This window comes from Spermophilus citellus (genome assembly GCF_964194105.1).
Source record: "Spermophilus citellus genome assembly, chromosome: 5".
Taxonomy (NCBI): Eukaryota; Metazoa; Chordata; class Mammalia; order Rodentia; family Sciuridae; genus Spermophilus; species Spermophilus citellus.
In genome coordinates this window covers 160,107,679-160,130,015 of record NC_138186.1, presented here as the reverse complement: position 1 = coordinate 160,130,015, position 22,337 = coordinate 160,107,679, and the positions used below count along the sequence as shown (strand labels likewise).

At 37.8% G+C, this 22,337-nt stretch overlaps 1 protein-coding gene across 4 annotated transcripts in view; it reads left to right on the top strand.

Moving 5' to 3' along the window:
* SYNE1 (spectrin repeat containing nuclear envelope protein 1) overlaps positions 1-22,337 on the top strand; it is a gene marked incomplete at its 5' end in the record, with an annotated part of 432,633 nt that overhangs the window by 280,304 nt on the left and 129,992 nt on the right. For all 4 annotated transcript variants that reach the window (XM_081295717.1, XM_081295719.1, XM_081295718.1 and 1 more), the window contains 5 exons: positions 150-290; positions 6,688-6,855; positions 7,053-7,214; positions 16,959-17,153; positions 18,570-18,743. In XM_081295717.1, coding sequence (XP_081151843.1) covers positions 150-290; positions 6,688-6,855; positions 7,053-7,214; positions 16,959-17,153; positions 18,570-18,743 — 840 coding nt within the window. The remainder of the gene's footprint in view (positions 1-149; positions 291-6,687; positions 6,856-7,052; positions 7,215-16,958; positions 17,154-18,569; positions 18,744-22,337) is intronic.

Genomic DNA, 22,337 nt, shown 5'->3' with positions numbered 1-22,337 from the left:
GTACTAACACAGAATTAATATGCAAATTGGAGTCTCAGTCATTCTAACCTTTGTTATGTAATTATTAGTTTTGACCTGTGCCTGGCCAGGTCTTTTGTTAACATAGCTAACTGATTTTCATGTCCTCTGGGATACCTTTTATGTGGCAGATGACTGCAGGTCGCTGTCACACTTTGCTGTCACCTGTCACTGAGGAGTCTGGGGAGGAGGGAACCAACAGTGAGATTTCCTCTCCACCTGCCTGTCGCTCCCCTTCACCTGTGGCTAATACAGATGCTTCTGTTAACCAGGTACCTCCCCCTTGGTGTTCCTCTGACTGTGAGCTCTGGGCAGATGCAGGACTCCATTCTCTCTCTTCCTTAGACTATGGGTGTGAAGCTTGGATTTCATTGCATTTAGTTCTGGGGCCTCACCATTAGGTGTTAGAGTCCCACAAACCATGATTGTCATGTGAGACTACTGGCCCAGTATGTCATCTCCTCTCCTGGGTCACTGACAGTGAGATAAGTAAAAACTAGGCCGTGCAAATTACAGCCTGGGCAGGTCTCTTTTAAGATATGATGGCCTTTATTACTAATAATCATGTGCAATGGGGTGCTGCATCCTAACAGAAAATGAAAAGTGTCTGTCACTATTGTAAAATAACATAATTCTATGGCCATGTTAACATTCATTGAACATAGTGTTAATATTTACTAGCTCAGATTTTGATTATGGAAAACTTCTATTCCTTATGTTATACTTTTTAAATTCCCTAATTGTGAAGAAATTTGAGGGATTTTTCCCAGTATATATTTTGGAATGCTTGGTAGATTTTAATTTTCTTATCTTTCAATAATCTTACAGTTTATTTCCTATAAAATCAGGCTAATATCTTGGTATGAGATGGGTTTTAGCATTTACTATTGTAAAAATAGATTATACTAAATTAAATGTCAAACATTTTAAGAGTGATATTGGATAAAACTAAAAAAAGTACTTTTACAGTAACCCAGACCTTTAATGCATGTTAACTAAAACTTATTTTTTTAGCCAAAACAATTAAAAATAGTTTTAATCATGTTACTATGAAATTATGTACCTGTTCAAAAGAGTAGAGATATATTACCAAGGAAAAGCATGAAATAGAGCAAATGTTTTATAGGATATACTATAAATAATCATATTATTTTTATTTTAAAACAGAAACGTTCCAACAGAAACTTCTGTGATCAAAAGAACTCCCCTCCCAATTAAAAGAGAATATAAAATTGGCAAAACCTTTAGATAATACAGTTTGTTTGGTAAAAATCAATATAGCTCTGGGGAACTTATTAACTCATTCTGCATCAAATATATTCTGAGAACCTGCTTGGCACAGATGAGGGGGCAGTGACCCCATGCACAAAGACTTTACCCTCGAGAGAGAGAGAGAGGTAAACACTGGACAAATAAGAACAGAAGTAATAAGAGGAAATAAAAAAGAACAACCCAAAAGGAGAAGTTCAGGGGACCCTGAACATAGCAAACTGTTCTCTAAATTCTGATGTAAAAATATATGTTACTCATCTTTGATGAGATGTTCTTCCCTATAGTCAGAGATGTTATTAGAATCAGAGAAATTGGGCTCTAGTCAGCTGCTTATTGTATTCAAAAAAGTTTATTCTATATAATATACTTAAGAGTTCTTAAGTTTTTCAAATTGGACAATTGTGATCTTGAGATGAACACTGTGGAAAAAATATACCTTTTCTAAAATTGTAAGTCTCCATGCTACTTAGCTCTTGTAAAGTGTCTTTTAGTGTACACATGAATGTGCCCTGTAAATGTTTAAACGTGAAAGCATTATTATTATTTCTTCACTTAACTGTAAAGCTTAACAGCATCCTAAAACTGAGTGAGGTGAGATTTTTTTTGGTGGTTCCATGTTAGCAATTCTCCCCAATCACAGGAAAATATCAATTAAATCACATCCTTCATCTAATACACTGATTAAGGGATGCTGTAAGTAATACTGGAAGGGTCTTTATTTAGGTTAACTTAGTCCCTTTACTCTGTGAAGCTGCTAAAAAGCCATCATATTAAGCTTGGCATTGCTGGAACAAGTGAATGCCATTATTTTGGCCACACGTTATTCTTGCACAGTAGTGTAAATCAAAGGACAATAGCAAACATGACCAGGTAACCAGTGGAGCACTGGGTGACACAATTGTCTCTTGAAACTGAGGAGTATGTTTAGGATCCCCTTAAGTTCCAATTTTCAGACTCTAAGCCCTGTACAGAATGTGCACAGAGGTTTCAAGGAGTATCCAAATATAACTGCTTTATAAAATCCCAGCTGTTACAGGTTTTGTGTTTGCTGTTTCTGTAAGTCCATCTCCATTACCTAACTCCCTCTGGGTTGTGCTTGCTGTTTCTGTAAGTACGGCTCCATTACCTAACTCAGTCAGGGTGATCTGTCTGTGACAGTAGCTCCAAGGTAAAATACAATAACTTAGATCCCTGGAGAGGGAAACAATGAGGCATCCCCAGAATTTTCCTCAGGCTTCTATGACCCCTTAGATGCAGGACTTAAAGAGGTAAGAGAAGTGAGTTTGCAAAGAGGGATAGCATAAAGGGCAAGCCACTGGCCTCTGGGTCAGAAGTGCCCATGAGTCTCAGTCTTTCCTCCACTGAGCTGAGTGCATCTGCCAAGTCCCTCCACACTCTTGTATGTAAGTGTGAAACATATTTCTTAATTTACAGAATTGTGAATCAAATATGTTTCTAACCATCAAAGTACTTTTAAAACTGGAAAATGCAGATCAAAAAGTAGCTACGGCTACCCAGGTTTATTTCCTTAGCGATCTACTGGGTGATGATTCTCCTAACTTAGGTCCATAAGCAATGAGAGACATATTTCTAAGCATGATCTCTCACGATAGTTAAGTGCTGACTTTTGTAGTTTTTTATTGTATCAATTGATTTATTTTATTGAATTGATGTAGTTTTCAAACCAAGTTATTCATCTATAAAAAGTGATATATTTTCAAATCCTTTTAAGAAACTAGTTGTCATTCCTGTCTTTAGGCCTGAGCCATATATACACACAGAGCCAAAGTTTTTTGGTGTGTGACAAGTTTATTTTGTTCTTGTTCTTTTGGAACCTTCTTTATTTATAATAGAATATTTAATTTAAACATTCTACAATATTTCAACCACGTTTTGCTTTTCCTTATCCATTTTATAAGACCCTTAGTGGATGCCTGAAACCATGTATAGTACTGAACCCATCTGTGTTTTTTCCTGGATATACTTACCCATGATGGAGTTCATATACAAATGAGGGCCAGTGAGAGAGTAACAATAATAACAGATCAATTATAACAATATACTCTAATAAAAGTTAATTGAAATTTATGAACCGTTTATTTCTGGAATTTTCCATTTAAATTTTTCATACTATGATTGACTCTGGGTAAATGAAATGGCAGAGACTGAAACCATGGATAAGGGAGAACTCCCGCCTTACTTTCCATGTGTATAAAATAGGACTGACAAGAGTGCTGTGACATGCATGATTTATTATTAGCATACCTGCCTGCCTTTTGTTTACCAAACTCTCTAGTGTCCTCAGGAAAACTGTCACAGTCTTCAAAGAGCCCACAGTCTCTGTGAGAACAGGCAAATGATGAGACAAGGGTGGCAAGTGACCAGACAGGGTGAGATGGAGCAGAATGTGATAGGAGGCCCTAGAGGAAGCACCTAAGCCAGGTGGGCTTCAGGTACAGGTCAAAGAAGGGGCCCCCTGTGGGAATCCACGGAGGCAGGAAGAAAAGTGACCCATCAAGGCAATTGCAAGTAGTTTTAGAGAAAGGTTTTGGGAAGTGGGTGCAGAAATGAGACTGAGGGGATGCAGGAAGCACACATCACCAAGGCCCTTGGAGGCCACACAAGTGAACTGGGACTTCATCTAGACTTTAATAGCTAACTATCCAAGGGAATTCAACAAGCAGCTATGCACAGACTGAACTTCATAACAGACCATTCAGTAGGATAGAGGTGGGAATAGTCAGGCACGGAAGCCAGTTAGGGACAGAAGACACACACTCATGCCTGGCTCATCCAGGTGCTAAAAATAGGAGAAACAGGCCAGAGCCTCTGTGAAGGTTGCTGTGGGCATGTAGACACGGGGTCTAGTGACAACAGTACATACCTTCAGGTTTGCAAAGGAAGCCGTGAGTCTGGATTTTTAATACAATCTATTTTAGTGAGGATAATTTAAAAAAATAAAAACTTAAAACACCATATGTACCAAGCTAAAGGCATGCAGACCAGAGGCAGCCTGCAGGCTACCAATTTGCAGTCTTGGAGTTAGGAGGGTAGTTGCTGTAATGAGAATTTGAACCTTGGTTCCGGGAGGGATATGCATCAATAGAACTTTATCCTTACATAACCAGTGGCTGGTGAGGGTGAGAGGAAATTTATAGCTTAGATGGGTATAAGTTCCATGTATTGAGAGAGAGAAAAGCCTTTATCACTTTTTCCTGAATTCATTTCTCATTTTTGTGAAAATATTGAGTTTGAAGAGCCTGTGAGATATATGTGAGCAGCTGGATGTGTGAGCCTGGAGCTTATAAATTACCAATATTGAGGAGTTAGTGGAAAAATAAATTACAAAAGAGAAATATTGAATGACCAGGGAACTGAGAAGAGAACAGAGGAGTAAGTGGAAAGTGTTTCCAAAAGATAGTGGTCAGCCGGTGCTACTGAATGCTGCAGAGAGGTCAAGCAAGGGCAGGACTGGAACACGGCTATCATATTTCAAGGGAAAGAAGCCACGGATGACGGTGGTACGAGAGGCCTTATTGTGGTCATCAGGGCTGAAGTTCATTTGGGCATTGAGGGGTGGGTTGAGAGGGAGAGAGTGACATTGCTATATATACTGCCATTTTCAGAAGCTGGATTATGAAGTGACAGGTCAAGCCTGTGGCACAAACGGATCCATCTGCAATGATCCATCAAAGTGGGATGTGTGGACATTTCTAGATTGGGATATCAAGAGAAACAAAATTATAAAGAAAGAGCATGTCTAGGTATTTTTAGATGGGAGAGAGTTGTCTCTATATGCTGAGGAGAAAATCAACCAGAAGGAAAGGCCATTAATGGATTGGGGTCCTTGAAAAAGTTTATGGGACTCTGACATCAATGGGAGAGACCTCCTTTAGCAAGCCAACTGGCAAGCATGAGGTTAAGGGTGAGTCCAAACAGAGCCAGATTTGTGAATATTTGAGCTGATGGCTCTGAGTGTGTGTGTGTTTTATATGTGTTTCACTCTGGAAAGTAAATCTGAATTGAACAATGGTTAGGATTTTCCAGGTTTGTGAAGCCCAGGTTAAAGGGGCAAGGGAAACAAGAGTGCTGGCAAGAAAGGGGCATAAGTAACTTTAGACATAGCAAGAAATACCTGTGGTGTCAACTGACTCAGTGAGCACCATGCTCAGGGTGTGGGGTCTGAAGTGGAGCTGAGGTGATCAAGGAGCAGTGATATGAGCCTGTCAAGGACTTGGGAATGCCACAATAATGCACTCAAGAGGGCACAGGGTCAGGAGTGAAGAGGAGCTGTCTGCCTGTGGCCATGCCATCAAGAAATGTTAAGGACTCATCTAGAAGCCTCTGCACCAAATGCATAGGAGTAGTCACTCAGATGTTATTTCATTTAGTCCTGAAGGTCACCCAATGTTGAGCTGTGCACAAGATGCTGCAGTTGTACGTGTTCTTAGGAGAATGTCTACCAGATCTCAGGTGTCCTGACTCCCAGTTTAAACTCCGGCTGCCGCCCCACCCTGCTTCTTTAATACTTCTTACCACTCCATGATTATCAGGAAGGTTCCAGCATTTTAACCTCATCTAATTATCTTCAACAGCACAACCACAAATTTAATGAACCTTATAATCACGACTCACAGAATATAAACATTACTCTCCCTATTCAATTTCCATTAAGATACAGATGCACATAGAAACTATTGGGAAATACATCATTACATATCTCAGTATAGTAAAATCACTACCATAAATATAAAACATGTTATATTACTCATGACCCAAGAGATTAAAAAAATTCAAAAGCATGGATTTTTACTATTCCCTTTGATCATATCTTATGTACTTCCAGGAAATGAATAGGAGAAAACTTTGTTTCTTAGTTTCAACTTCCTAATTATGTTTTCCTTTATTTAGTATTAACATTTTAAAATTAATTTCTATAAATAATTAAGTCACAAATTTTGAAGATCTAGCTACAGCTGCAAAATGACTGTCTATATGTGTAACTTTCTTAAATCAAATACTTTTTAAAAGACGGTTCAGCACTCTGGTCAATACCTTGAATAACATTTTTAGAACCAAATCATTTAGAATCCCTCATTTTGTCATACTGGTCAATCAGCCAAGTTCTTTGTATGCCCATTTTACCAAATATAAAATTAGTTTTGGTAACTTAAAATATTGGTAAAGTTATTTATTTTTTTTAAATAAACCAAAATGTTATAGCTATTTCAACATGCTTCTGTATGTGTAAATTCTTCTTGTTAACAAGAATTTACTGATTAATAGCCCCAGTGAGAGATGCAAATCCTAGACTTTTACTCACATGACAGTACCCAAAACAGGTTGTTCTAGACTCTGTCTTTCCTTTTGAATCCTCCACTGTGCTCTCCCTCGCAGGACATTGCTTATTACCAAGCCTTGTCGGCTGAGCGGCTACAAACAGATGCTGCAAGGATTCACCCCAGCACAGCGGCCTCCCAGGAGTTCTATGAACCAGGACTGGAGCCCTCTGCTACTGCCAAACTGGGTGATTTGCAGCGTTCTTGGGAAACCTTAAAAAACGTGGTAAGCCCTTGAAATGTGGGCTTGGTTAAAGTCACCAGACACCCATTACCTTAGGTATTATCTTATGAAATGCTTCCAGAGTGTTACACATCCACTACATGGCTGAATACCCTTGGGTAAAGCGGTGAGGAAAGAATTGTCGTAACCTGGAAGATAAGAGGTAAGAAACTGCTGGTAAGATCCCTTTTCTTGTTTAGATCAGTGAAAAGCAGCGCACCCTCTATGAAGCTTTGGAACGGCAGCAAAAGTACCAGGACTCCCTCCAGTCCATCTCAACCAAAATGGAGGCCATCGAGATGAAGCTTGGCGAGAGTCTCAAGCCCAGCAAGAGCCCAGAAAGCCAGATGGCCGAACATCAGGTAAAAATAGTGATGACTTCAGCTTCCTGCATGATTAAATAGGTGCTACAGGCCTGTTGGTTGGGCCTGTGTTCCAGAGAGCAGACTGTCCATTCCGTCACTGCTTCAGGAGAGCTCTAATGAGGAAAAAAAAGAAAATCAGACCTCCACTCTGATTATAAAAAGTTGTATGCATTAATATTGCTTTTGCACTTTTATTATACAAAGTGCATTTCCTTGCAGTTGCCAAATTGTTTTGATTTTATTGTAGAATAACACATCCCAAATCTGCCTTCTCTGGGTACTAGCCAGTATGCTCCCATCACTGCCCCATTATTATCTAAGAAACTTAAGTCTCAGACTTCAGTGGGCAAAGAAGGGAGGATAGGTGTTCTAGGTTGTAATCTTGTCAATGTTCTGACTTCAATCATTTTTAAAAGATTATACAAACTAGCAAAGCTTCAGTTTCAGATGAGAAACAGTGGATTGCATTAATCTAAATTAGAAAATGATGTTAAAAATTCATCAACTTAAAATTCCTGCTAAGAACTGTGCCTATTTTAAAGTCTAGTTGGTACTTTAGCAATACTATCAGATGTGCTATTAACACACAATCATATTTGTGTGCTATAACTTGGGGCCTGAGGAAAAGTAAGATATTTTTAGACATTAATGAAGAGCTATAAAAGCATAATGTGCTTATTAGCTTTATTTGCTCTACATCTTTATGGTTTTAGAAGCAAGGATAACCTTAGACTATGTTGCATTCTTTTGCAATACAGGGAGGGCCTTACAGTATAACAGAAAAATGAGAACATTTCATCTAAAGACAGCATATTGAGAAATAGTGGTTTCAAATTTTTGACACTCTGGTAACTTCTCAAGATAGAGATCAAGTGCGTAGCACCCATTTCAGAACTTATTTTGATAAACTTCCTTCAGAAGGTCTTTCTGCCATGCTGAAGTCACCATAATCCTCCAGATTTAGGAAGTGTTCCGTGAAAGTGTGTAATTAGAACTTTGTTATTCTAAACCAGGTGGCTATTCTACTGCTCTCCAAAGCCCTTTACCTTCCAGAGGGGCCTCAGGGTTGCGCAGTCCTCTTTAACTGATGCTCTCGTCTTCTAATGGCCAACAGCCACCTCATTCTTATCTGAAGGGGTGTCCTATTGCCCCCAGGGTGCTCCTGGCACTCCTTGCTGTTCCCAATCCCTTAGTTCTGTTTGTCCTGTTGTCCCCTGGACCTTGTCTTCATGTCATCTGTAGAAGGGGAGTGCCTCCCCACCTCCCCATTTGATGAAAGTGCTGCTGGCCAACTTGGGCTGTCCTACATATGGTCACTTTCTTTTAGCATCCAAAAGGAACATACCATGCATTTTCCGAGGGCTATACCAGAGAGAAGTTAAGAGTCAGACACTCAAATTCTTGAAGCTGATGAAATATAGGAAGGTTTAAATAGTTTTACTCTTTCTCTCTACCTTCAGGTCACATCCACCTTCATTCAAGGTCCATTGCCCTCTAAGGCCACAGTTCCCAAAACCCTTCCCTGGCTTTCACAGGAGTTAGGAATGGCAGGGAAACAGGATTCTGGTGACTAGCCATGACTTTCAGTTCTTAACTGAAAATGTGAGTTAGCTTCCACACCATTCATCAAGCTTTAGTATGAAATAACACATCAATGGACTATAAAGCAAAACTATTATTTCGTTCAAAGGATTTAGTTTAAAGCACTCGAAACTGCACACTAGTATTAAGCATTATACATTGAAAGTGAAACTGACTCTTCTTCTAATTAAGGCCAATCACAACTCTGTTGATTTTTTTGGTCCCTTTATGAATTAAGAACTGCAGTGCTAACCATCATAGCTGTGAGAAAATGTAACTGATTTGATGATAATTACCGGACATCGGGACTCAGTAATGATATTCATGGCTCTAACGGGAGAAAGAGAAAATGTAAAGAACATTCAATATAATTTCATATAACACCAGAAATCTAAAATTTTCCATCTGAGCAATTTTTGCTACTTTTTACTGCCTGTGCCTAAGTTCTACAGATTCTGGGACAGAGCTGCCCACGAGAAAAGCTAATGGTATTACAAAATCTAAATGTGTTCTTGGCTTCTGGAATCGTCCTTTAAAAATGCCAAGCACTATTATAAAATTGCTGTTTTTACAATTTTGAAAAAGTCCAGTATGCTTTTTTTTTTTTAAAGAGTGAGAGAGGGGAGAGAGAGAGAGAGAGAATTTTTAATATTTATTTTTTAGTTCTCGGCGGACACAACATCTTTGTTGGTATGTGGTGCTGAGGATCGAACCTGGGCCACACGCATGCCAGGCGAGCGTGCTACTCCCAGCCCAGTCCAGTATGCTTTTTATATTTTTTAAAAATTATATAAATACTCTCATTGTTATTCCTTTCTTCTTAGAAGTATAGTTTCTTTATAATTAACTCAATTCCCACATATTTCCTCCAAATACTTCTCTAAGTAATCTAGGTGGAGTAACCCAGGCTGACCTCGAACTTGTGTTCTTCCTGCCTCAGCATCCCAGATCACTGGGATTGCAGGTGTGCACCACCATGCTGGGCTCAGTGAAAAATAGGCTATTCTTAATTTGTACAGTCACCACCTCCATTTAATCTATATAAAATGTTCCAAAGCATTTTCCTCACTCCAAAAGAATACCCTACCCATTAAGCTTAACTGCTGCTGTCTCTAAAGTATGAACAGAAGCCTAAATCTAACAGGATGAAAATCAGCAGTTTTTACAGCACCTAATCCTTTTGTTGCTTAATTCAGAGAGCAATTTTAGAATAGTTTGAGTTAGAAATGAAGCCAGCAGTTTAGCAGCACACTTGGTTGTTCAGATCCACGGAGATTAAATGAGGACACGTATTGATTTTTTTATTGCTTCATGATTCAGATATCAATTTTTTCTATCATGAATTAGAATAAATTCAGTTCAACTAGAGGTGTTGAGCATCTATGATGTACACATCAGAAAGACACGCTTTTCATTAATATATGATTTAAAAATCTGCCATACTGGTGGTGGGAATTACCAACACATTGCACAGAAAGTTAAATGTAACTGTGGGGCTAGAGCAGTGGAAGTAGATTAAATGAGACTTAGCAAGAACTTTGGGGAGATAGAGTTTAAAAAGTTGGAATGACAACAGGAGTGGGTAGGAGGCACTATAAATGTAAATGTGTGTGGAAAGAGAGTGAGCATGGTGTGAAACCATGAGCAGGTTCTTCTTGCTTCTGTGAAGGATCAGTGCAAAGCAAAGAGACATAACGAGGTCAGTCTAATTATGGAGGAGCCTATAAAATCAGACCAAATAATATGATTTTATACTTTTGGAAATCAGGTAAAGCAAGTGATCACATAACATTAGAAAATAAGTTACTAAGACAAAAAGTACTTTGAATCATAACAAAAGGGACCATATATTAATTTGATGCAATCTTGTTTAAAAATCTCAGCAAGTTTTTTTGATGGAGATAAATAAGCGAACTCTAAAATATATTGCAAAAATATCAAATGCAAAATGTCAACAGCAGCCAATACAACCTTGAGGAAGATAAATAGAGTTGAAAGACACATCCTACCAGATTGTAAGACTTACAAAGCTCTAAGAACTGAGATAGTATGGCATCTGTCAATAGGACAGAATTAGAGGCCAGAAATAGACTCACATCTACATAGATACTTGGCTTATGGCAAAGATTGCACAAAAAACAATAGGTGAAGGAAAAAGAGTAATTTTGATTCCTACCTACAGTGGACACAAAAAATAAATTTAGATGAATTATATATCTCAACATAGTGCTGGACCAAAAAAAGGAAAAAAAAAGGGGGGGGGAGTTTAAAATAATGCTTCCAAACTGTCTGCGGTGAATATCTTAATTTCTAATCCATCAAAGACTAACACTTTGTAAAATTAAATGAAAGCTTGTTTGATGTTATGACAATGTCAAATTGCTATAAAATTTCTTAACACCTGTTCTCTATCTTTATCTCATAAAAATCCTGTGCCAAACTTTTTGAAAACTGATTCCGTTTCATAAGAACCATGTTTTGGGTAGCATTCATTTTGTTGTCCTCCTTCCTTCCTTTTACCCTCCCTCCCTCCATCTCTCTCTTCTTTCCTTCCTTTCCTACTTCCTTCTTTTCACCCTCCCTCCTTCCCTCCCTTTCTTCTTTCTTTCCTTCCTTTCCCCCCTTCCTTCCTTTTACCCTCCCTCCCTCCCTCTCTCCATTCTTTCCTTCCATCCTTCCTTCCTTTTTTCCCCCCTGTGCTGTGGGTTGAACCCAGGAATTCTAAGCATGCCAGTGCCACTGAGCCACACCTGGAGTCCAGTACCTCTTTAGAAGATAACATAATAATATATTCATGACATTCTGGAAGGCAAAGTATTTTTAAAGTAGGACGCTGACAACCCTATTAAGGAAAACATCAATCTGTAATAAAATTAAGAATTTGTTTATCAAAAGACGCCATTAAAGGATTTTTTTCCCAAAGCAGAAAAAAATAGGAGCAGATATTTCCAGAGTGAGAGCAGACATTTGCAATACACAGAAATGAAAGAAACACAGGCACACAGAATTCTTCCAGATCTATAAACAGCACTTATAGATCAATAATATTAATAATTAATAGAGGAGAATGCACAAGAGTTTTAGCCAGCAGTAAGAAGAGATGGCCAACAAGTGTCTGAAAAAGTGGTTGGTGTCAGGCAGCAGGGAAATGCAGATTAAAACTAGCAGGAGGTTCCACTGTGAACCCACTAGAAAGGTTTAAATTAAAAAGATCCACAAGCCAGTTGATAGTACAGAATGATACAGGTGAAAATAAGCAGCTCTGTGTGCAGCACCATCAAGCCTGGCTTTTGTGGTACGAGTGAACCAAGCCAGATGTGAAGCAATGATTCCTTTATGATTCTATTTCCATTAAGCTGAAATGTAGGCCAAGGTCATTGACCATATTTACAGGTCAACCAGTTGGTGGGGGAGGAGGGGAGGAGCCATAGGGAGGACATCAAAGGGGCAGGGCATGTTGAGTCCTGGATGCTCTATTTCACCATCTGGGTGGCAACATGTGTGTGTGTATTTTGTGAAAATTCACAGAGCCACACACTTCGCTGAATGTAGGTAATATTGTCAGTGTGATAGCCTCTTAGAAATCAATTGGACAGAACATAATATTAGAGAAAGAGAAGGTTTTTTTTTTAATATTTGTTGAGAGTATACTTGGAGGAGGCGCTTGTCTACAGCAAAACTTGCAGTCCATGGGAGATATGGAAACTGTCAAACGTTAACTAATATAAAACTTATGTTACTTGACTTGGCCACAGTCACCTCTCCTGTTATGGTGCCTTTTATTCTAGCATGCCATTCAATTTCCAAATAAGAATTTCTTGCAAAGGTTTCAGGTGAAGAGCAAGTCATAAAATATGAAAAATTAGAAATCAAAACCATGTATAATTGTGGTAGATGTTAAATGGGAAAACAGTGCTATTGGCAGAATGGTAGAGTTCCTTTAGATGGGGTGTCAGGAAAGGCATCTGAGGGGTGACATTAATCTAAGACTGAAGAGCGAGCAGAGCTATCACACACACACAGTGGGAAGAGTGTTCCAGCTTGAGGGAACAGCATGTGCAAAGGCTGTGAGGCCGGAAAGATCTGGGGGCCCTGGAGACAATGAAGAAGGCAGGAATTCAGAGAGCAGGAAGGGGGTGGGTGGTGGTACAAGAAACAGGAAGCCTGAGGCCATGCAAGTGATAAATAGTTCATATTTTATTTTACAGACAGGAAGTCATTAAATATTTTGAAGTAGGGGAATGAGAGGATTTAAGGGATATTTTTTAAAGGCCATTGTAATTGCTTTGTAAAGAGAGGCCTGAGAGACAAGAGTGAAAGCAGGCAGACCCATGGGGAATCATTATAGCCATTTATACAACAGAGGAAGCTGACTTTGACTTTGGAGGTGGGAGGGTGGAAATGGACATAATGTAGATGTGCAGGATGTATTTTGGATTTGGTGGCAGATTAGATATGTGAATGAAGGAGATGATGGTGTTATTCCCAAGTCTACAGCTTGAGCTGTGAGGGGGAAAGTCAGGGAGAAACCAGGCTTTATATTGTCAAAGGACAAAATCACAACAATCTAGTTTTAAAAACTTAGTTGGTTTTATTTTGGATTCTAGAATCCAGCAACACTTCATTCCATAAAACTCAGTAATGTTCAAAGGGGTTGAGTAGAAGAGATTGGTTTTATAGACCAAGAATGTCCAAAAGAAAAAAAAGAATAAAAACTGATTCGTGGGTTGGTTATTTATTTATTATTATTTTTGCAGTGCTGGGGCTTGAACCCAGTTTTCCGCTACCACTGAGCTATACCCCCAAGTACTTTTATTTATTTATTTTTTAAACAAGGTTTCCCTAAATTGCTCAGGCTGGCTTCAAGCTTGAAATCCTCCTGCCTCAGTCAGCTTCCTGAGTAGCTGGGATTACCATTTCAAATTCAGTTTCCCTGTAAGACAAGGATAAGGAGGCAGAATAGGAAAACAACTGATCAGTGAACTTCAGGTTACTTAGGTCCCTTCTTTTGTATAAGAATTAAAACAGATACAACTTCTTTATGTTGATTGAGACTAGGCTACTTGAGAAATTCTGTTAATTTCTCATTTCTCCTGGTTTCTTGGAAGGTGAGATTATATGCCTTAGATTAGGTTGGATGTCCTGGAACTTTAGCATGAGTGACTCCAATTTAATTTTTTGGGCCAGTTCAGGTGCACAATCTTTACTTAACAGCATTTAATGTGATGGAAATGCCCATGAACTATGTAAGTAGAACACATAAGTCTGAAGCTTAGGACACACCTCTGGGTTAGGGATGTGCCTTCAGAGGTGTGCAGCATTAGCATTTGAAACTTTGGGTATGGACCCCATTAAAGAGGTCTCTTGTAGCCTGGGAGAGACTGTGAAGAGAGGAGAGGGCAGGAAATGAGCCCCAAAGAAACTTCACCTCTTAGAGTTGAGAAGAGGAGAAAACCCAGGAATGTGTCACAACACGGAAAAAGGTTACCCACTTCTCCTGTTCTTTTTGATGGATTTTAATTTCAACTTTGACTCAGACACTTGACACAATTGAGCCTTGCCTATTGCCCCTATTCCTGTGGCCCCCCCAACCCCCATTACAGATGAGCCTTTTGAAAGTTGCCACAGTCTGGCTGGGCACAAATAACCGAGCAGTAAAAAGGGTTATTTTAAGTTTATCTTTGGGGGATATATACCACTTTCCAATTCCCTCTTTTTGCTTTAATAAGTACATTTTAATAGTTTGATGAGCTCTTTTAACTATGCCTTATCCCTGTGGATTGTATGGGATTCCTGTTAAGTAAAACATTAACTGATTTTTCTTCAGGGATGATGTTCCAAAATATCCTATATACATCCTTTGGAAATTTAAAGATCCTTTTAAATTCAAGTCTTCCAAAAGCATTTTGCTTTAGTTTTTAGAATTACTTTAGTCCTTTTAATTTTTTGGTGTGGTTTTAAACCAATTTCCTTCTAGTTTAATGTTTTCTAAATTGGCTCTTGTCTATAAATTTTAACACCCTCATCTGAGACTTCTAATTTCTGCACCACCAGAAATTAAAGTTGATGGGCTTCTTGAAAAAAAATTACTAATAATTTCCTTGTTCTTCTATTTTATCCAATATTTGACTTTAAACTTCTCTCTTCTACCTTTTTCTATCTTGAATGTCTGTATCTAATAGTTGTCTTAGCTTTTTACATTTTCTATCTTAAATACCTTTACTTGACATTTTCAACCATTTTCTATCTTATTTCTATCTTCTAGGTTTTTTTTTTTCCTAAGGTTTGTACATTCACCCTTAGTTGCTTTTTTCCTCCTGGTTTTCTTTTGTTTCCTATTTTGTGGGTTTAAAATTCTTGTCTTCCTACATCTTCTCTATCTTCCCACATCTTTTCTATCTTTTTTATCACCTTCCTGTACTTCTGTCTTCAAAGCTTTTCACTTCAAATTTCTAATCTTCTTTCTCCAAATTGCTTTTATCCTATTATCTTCCCATTTTCATGTTTTTTTTTTTAAGTAATGCTTTTAAGATTAACTAGGCTTCGAATGATGCAATCTTTCCTCTGTCATGAAGGCATCTTAACCACCTTCAATTTAACCTTTTAAAGCCTTTTGCAACTTACTTAGACATTTTACAACTTTTTACTTTACCACACAAAGATTATCTCAGTTAGAAACATTTCTTTTTCTTTTAACCTTCCATATTAAAATATATTTCCACATCTTGAATCTTTTAATATCTCTTTTCTAGCCGTTAACCCTTTTTATAAATTCACATTCTGAAACAACCCTTATAAAATTTCTGATTTAGACAAATTACTCCACTTTAATAAGATGAAATGCTTTCATGTTTTTTTTATGGTACTATGATACTATAATTGAAACCCAACTGAAACTTCTTATACTCTTTGTATATAAATTACACCTGATAGAATCTTAACTCTTAGTAACCTTGTTTTAGCAAAGACACAGACACAAAGCAATATTAAACTTTTTTTCCATTTACCAATTTATGAAAACACACATAATGTTTAAATATATTACCTTATGGAACTTAATAAGTAAAGAGTACTTAATTTTATATTTAGTGGTTGATGTTTCAACACTTTAGCTTTGTAAATTAATCAGATCTTTGTAGAAACCAAGATCTTAGACAAGTGTAGTAAACAGAACTAGCCATCTCTTTCTTGTTGAAGAAAAATCTTTTTACAGGATACCATGATGGTCCCATTGTGATATATTCAACAACTCCTCTTTAAAAAGCCATGGGCTACATTTTTGTATTGTATCAACATATGCCCTAACTGTTCTTGGTCTTACTGGGGTGCCTCCTTCCTCTAACAATTTCTCTTCCTCAGGGGCAAACAACTTCAAACTTTGAGCCAACCATTTTCCCCAGTTTGCCTGAGAAAGTGCTAGGGACAGGCAACTTGAAATAAAAACAAAATAAATCAAAACAAGAACACATTGTTTTTTGAAATGGTCACCCATTCTTTTGCTCTCCTTCAGGGGCGAGCAATTTCACTTACCTCCAAGCCTCAGGCGTTCCCTGTACGGGCCACCAAATGCCGCAGTCTGGCTGGGCACAAATAACCGAGCCGCTACAAAGCCTTGTAGGTTCAAACAGCAACTCTTTATTCCTGAACTCTCACCGGAACTCTACACACACTTCCCGGGAACACACTGCCTCCACCGGGCTCGGGGCACGCCAATTCTCTCAGAACCCCGCCAGAACTCAACGGGAACTCCAAAGTAGCAGGCGCCCAAGGCAGCAGGATCCGCCCTAATCCCAGCAGGATCCGCCCTAATCCTGGAGCCACCCTAATCCCAGAGTCGAGTCACCTTTCAACCATTCTCTCTGGCAAAAATGACAGGCGTCATTCTGACTAAACTGTGGATCTCAACAGAAAGTCAGAAAGTTTAATTAACTGGTTCAAAGTCACTTTAGGTAGTGGCCTATATAGTATTAAAATCAGAAACATCCTGGCATTCAGTCAGTATTTCGTTTTGACACTCAGGTGAGTAGCCCCCCAATTTGCTGGTAATATGACATCCACACGGACCGTCTCTCACTAGTGTCAGTGGATGTGAGCCTCTGCCAGTGCTGCTGCCCCTCTGGGCTGAAAATGCGTGCCTGAGCATGACTGCTTTTCCTGCAGGCCCTGATGGACGAGATCCTCATGCTCCAGGATGAAATCAATGCTCTGCAGTCAGCTCTCGGGGACGAGCTGGTGTCTGAGTCCAGGGAGTGTGACCCGGCAGAGCAGCTGGCCTTGCAGTCCACGCTCACCGTCCTGGCCGAGAGAATGTCCACCATCAGGATGAAAGCGGCTGGGAAGCGGCAGCTCCTGGAGGTAAGGCGAGGCAGACCTTGCCTCGTGCTTCTGAGTTGACCCTGCAGGTCCCGCTAACAGGTGTGCGAGTTCTTGTGGTGCTCAAGGATCCACTGTCCCCCACTCCTGAGAAGGTGCATGGTGTTTGTACAGGATCCTGTGCATGGAGTGTGAGTCAGGGTGCAACCATGAATGAGTCCTTTCAGCCCCTCTGACTCATTGCAGGCAAAGACCTTGTGAAGACCGCACCAAGCACTCAGGAGACTTGAGCCTTGCGGAGGGCCATTGTAGGTCTGTGTGAGGGTTTGCTGTGTTTAAATAGGGGTGCTTGACAAATATTATTAGTACTATAAAGATTAATTCTTCTTAGTCTCTGCTAACAATTTAAACACAATAATTCATGAAAATGCTCTTGCAATTCTGGTTTTCACGTTACTTAATTTAAATATTATTCAATACATAGATTTCGGTGTTAATACTATATATATGCTAAAATCAGCAAAAATAAATAAATAAATAAAATCAAAAAAGAAAAAAAATAATGAACTTAAAACAAAACAAAATAAAAATAATAATTTATTTTATTTATTCTCTTGTAACTCTTGGCTTTAAAGAGTATATATGATGTTTGCATTTTTGTATTGCTGCTCCTATGATTTGGTTAGACCACAGGCTTCACAGAGACTCCTATAATGTGTGGCTCCTTTTACCTCCAGGGCCCAGCAACTTCTCTGGCACATAATTCCTTCTCAATACATTTCTTATTATATAAATAGAAGATCATTTTATTTAGCAGCTAATTATACCGTAATTCGATTTATCATGACCCTATTGTGTAAGCTCTTTCTAAACTTACTTATATAAGGTTAGTTAAATTATCTCTTCATGTATTTCTAATTTAAGAGCTATTCAAAAATTAATGTGTGTGCCCTACTTACTAATCTCCATGTTATTGTATAAAATTATGATTTAAATTGTATAAAATTATGATTTAAAATAATAATAATGAATTATCAATAAGATAGTTTTAAAAATAAGGTATTTAGCTGGGCACCTTTAATCCCAATGACTTGGTAGGCTGAGGCAGGAGGGTTGCAAGTTTGAGGACAGCTTTAGCAACTGAACTGATATAATCAGCAGCATCATTCAAGTTATTGTCTGGTCCTATAGGACAGATCTGGACCCTTATGATTTAATTTGAGAATACCTCAAACAGCTCTCAGTGCACATTAGCATCATTGGGTAATCTTAAAAAATAAAATTATCTGAGACACCTCGAGAAATTCTGAATTTTTGTTTTGGGATATGATCCAAGCAACTTAAAAAACTGTTTTTTAAGTTTTCCAGGTGTGCAGCCAGAGCTGAGAACTCTCTTGTGCTGAATCTTAAAGAGTTCACCTTCCAGTGATCCGTGTTACATTCTGCTTATTCCATTAGGAGAAGTTAAATGATCAGCTGGAGGAACAGAGGCAGGAGCAGGCCCTGCAGAGGTATCGCTACGAAGCAGACGAGTTGGACCACTGGCTCCTGAATACTAAAGCCACCCTGGATGTTGCACTGGGTTCACCTAAAGAGCCCATGGACATGGAGGCCCAGCTGGTGGACTGCCAGGTACAAATGTGGTCTCAAAGGACTGTGCCAACACCACAAAGCACAGTTTTGAACTAGAGGCCTACTGGTAAAAAGTCTTGGTGTGGGTATAAAATGTGCTCCCTAAGTATGCACACAAATTCATTAGAACTTAGTGAAACCCAAACGTGGACTTAGTTTTTCAAAAAGATTTATTGAAAGCATCTACTTTAGAAGATCTTTAGTTTGTTTCCAAAAGGACACTTTTAAAGACTATAGATATACGAATGCTTGTGGTAAAAAGAAAAGCAAACCTAATGAGAACAATTGGTATCATGGAGTCAGACTGTGAATAAACATAAGAAGCATCTCTAGGAATCTGTTGTGATTTTTGGTTCTAATCCTGGTTTGTTATTTGGAAAATGTTTCCAACCATCAGTTTTATGCAGACAAGGAAACCAAACATGAGAAGGTTGTCTTTTAAAATTTGTACATTTTCTTCCTTCCATGTTGAGTCTCTAGAAATTAATGTGAGGGGTAATTGAATTAAGATTTTTATTCTAATATTTTTCTCTTTCCTTTTTATTGTGGAATTTCCAAACACACATATAAGTATAGAATAGATAATGAACTCTCATGCATTCATCATCCAACTTCAATGATTGTCAGTATATTAGACTTCACATATGGGTGAAGTATGCTTTCATTGAAATAACAAGGAAGTGTCTAGAAAGCCCAACATAGCATGCAGGATTAAATATCACTATACAGAATTTCATAGTTCTCCCATTTGAAATAAGAGGAAATATGCAAATATCTTTAATTATTTAACTCTGCCTTTATTATTTTTATTTTTATTTTTGATAGGGATGGATTGAACCCAGGGTTGCATTAACACTAAGCTACATCTCCAGTCCTCTTTATTTTTTTATTTTGAGATAGTATTTCACTAAATTGATGAGGCTGAATTCCAACATGCTTTCCTCCTGCTTCAGCCTCCTGAGTCACAGGGAATACAGGAATGCACCACCACAACTGGCTCTGTCTTTATTATTATTATTATTTTTATTTTGTTTTGTTTTAAGTTCATTATTTTTTTTCTTTTTTGATTTTATTTATTTATTTATTTTTGCATTACAATTCTTAATACACTTTTATACCATAATTTATCATATCTCTGTGTATAAGGTATGTTGACACCAAATTCACATATTCATACATGTATTTTGTATAATGATGAGGGTCTCCTTTCACCATCCATGCTCTGTCTTTATTTTTTAAATGTAATATACTACATTGGTCATTCCTGTTTATAATTTGAGATTCATAATATTGATTATTGTTACCTTAGGAAACTTATCTGTGTATATTTGAAACATTATTTTTCTGTCGTGATGGTAGAGGCAGTCCTATGTGAGTGCTTTCTGTTCTGTATATCTTCTTTCCTACAGTTTCTATTCTGGAAATAGACATCTATCTTTAACATTCCCTTTAGCACTTCAAATTAGCATCTGAACTGGGATTTCAAACTATGTTTTGTCATTACTGCCACTCTTCTCTTTGGTATAAATCTATTTTTATGGTAAGGCATAAAGCAAAAATTATATTTCAAGACTTTTACAGAGTATTAAAGTAGTGTTTTGGCCTTATTTTAGGACACTAGAAGCAGATAAAATTGAAATCACACCAACAAACAGTTTATTAAAATCTAAAAATCACTATATAAATTAATTTTCAATTTAAATTAATTGAAACTTAGAAATTAAACCAATTAAAACCTAGTTAGTTATAATTTTAATATTAAGCTAGAGATGTAGCTCAGTGGTAAAGTAATTCCCTTGCATGTGTGAGACCTTGAGTTGGATCTCTAGTACTGCAATCAATGAGTTAATTAATCAATTAATACACTATAACATTAAGCCAGTTAAAGATCTAGACAGTTAAAATCTAGTATATGGCAGAGGTATAATAATTATTACTGTGACTATTACATAGAATAATAGTCACAGTATTAATTATTATATAATAATAATTATAGAATTAGAGCCACTGGATGGCTTGTATGCACCAGGTAACTTTCCTTTGTAAACCCTTTTCTTCATGAAAAATGCCACAAAGAGTAGTACAAACTAGGGTGGAGTCATTCCTATATATTCATATTATTATATTTATTTTTGCTTCTGATTTTTAAGAAAATTAAAATTAAATATCTTTTGGGACCTCAAGAAGTATTATGGGCCTTCAGTGGCTAATATGCCTAATGGAAAAAATCATCCCTGCATAGAATTGTATTAATTTCTCAAAAATAACATTCAAGAAATCATTTATTAATCCCCATTTAAGTTATAAAGTTTTGCTCTTCCATTTGGTTCCAATTCTTTGATTTGAAGTTAGTTTCTTAAAATTGGGATGGGCCAGATGCAGCAACTGAGGAGGCTGAGATGGGAGGATTCCAAGCTTGAGGCAGGCCTGGGCATCTCAGGCAGGTCCTGTTCTGTCTCAAAATAAAATACAATATAAAAATGGATTGAGGGTGTAGCTCAGCAGTAGAACCCTTGCCTGGTATGTGCAAGGTACTGGGTCAGCATCAGAAGGAGGAGGAGGAGGAGGAAGAGGAGGAGGAGGAGGTTGAAGTTGTTAGGATAGCACTAATCTAATAAGGAAAATATACTTTTTCATTAATTAATTACTTGATGGAATAAAAGTTAGAAAGTACACCTCAAAGAGTTCAGAGTTGAAAAAGGTAAAAATAATTTTTCTAGGGGGTAATCATTATTTTTTTTGTGTGTTCCTTTTAGATATACATGACAGTAGAGTATATTTTTACATATTATACATGCATGGAATATTACTTCCCATTCTTGTGGTTGTCCATGATGTGGACTTTCACTGGTGGTGTATTTATATATAAACGTAGGAAAATTATATCTGATTTATTCTATTGTCTTCCTATTCCTATCCTTTCTCCCTTCCTTCATTCCCTTTTGTCTAATCCATTGTCCTCCTGTTCCCCCCCCGCCCCCCGCCACAACTTGTTGTATTTTAGCATCCACATAGCAAAGAGAACACTAGACCTTAGGTTTTCAAGATTGGCTTATTTCACTTAGCATGATAGTCTCCAAACCCATCCATTTACTGGAAAAAGTCATAAAGTCATTCTTTTATAACTGAGTAACATTCTCTTGTATATATACCACATTTTTTTTTTACCCATTCGTCTGTTGAAGGGCACTTAGATTGGTTCCATAACAGAGTTGTTGTGATTGAGCTGTTATAAACATTGATGTGGCTGCATTGCTAGAGTATGCTTATTTTAACTTCTTTGAGTATATATTGAGAAATTGGATAACTGGGTCAATCATTCCAAGTTTTCTGAGGAATCTCTACTGCTTTCCAGAGTTTCCAGAGTGGTTGCACCAGCTTACAGTCCCACCAGCAATGTATATCTTTTCCCGACATCCTCACCAACATTTATTGTTGCTTGTATTCTTGATTGTTGCCATTCAAACTGGAGTAAGATGGAATCTTGGTGTAGTTTTAATTTGCATTTCTCTAATTTCTAGAGATGTTGAACATTTTTTCATATATTTGTTTACCATAGGCAAAGGGGAAAGAAGGAAGGGTGAGGGGATAGGA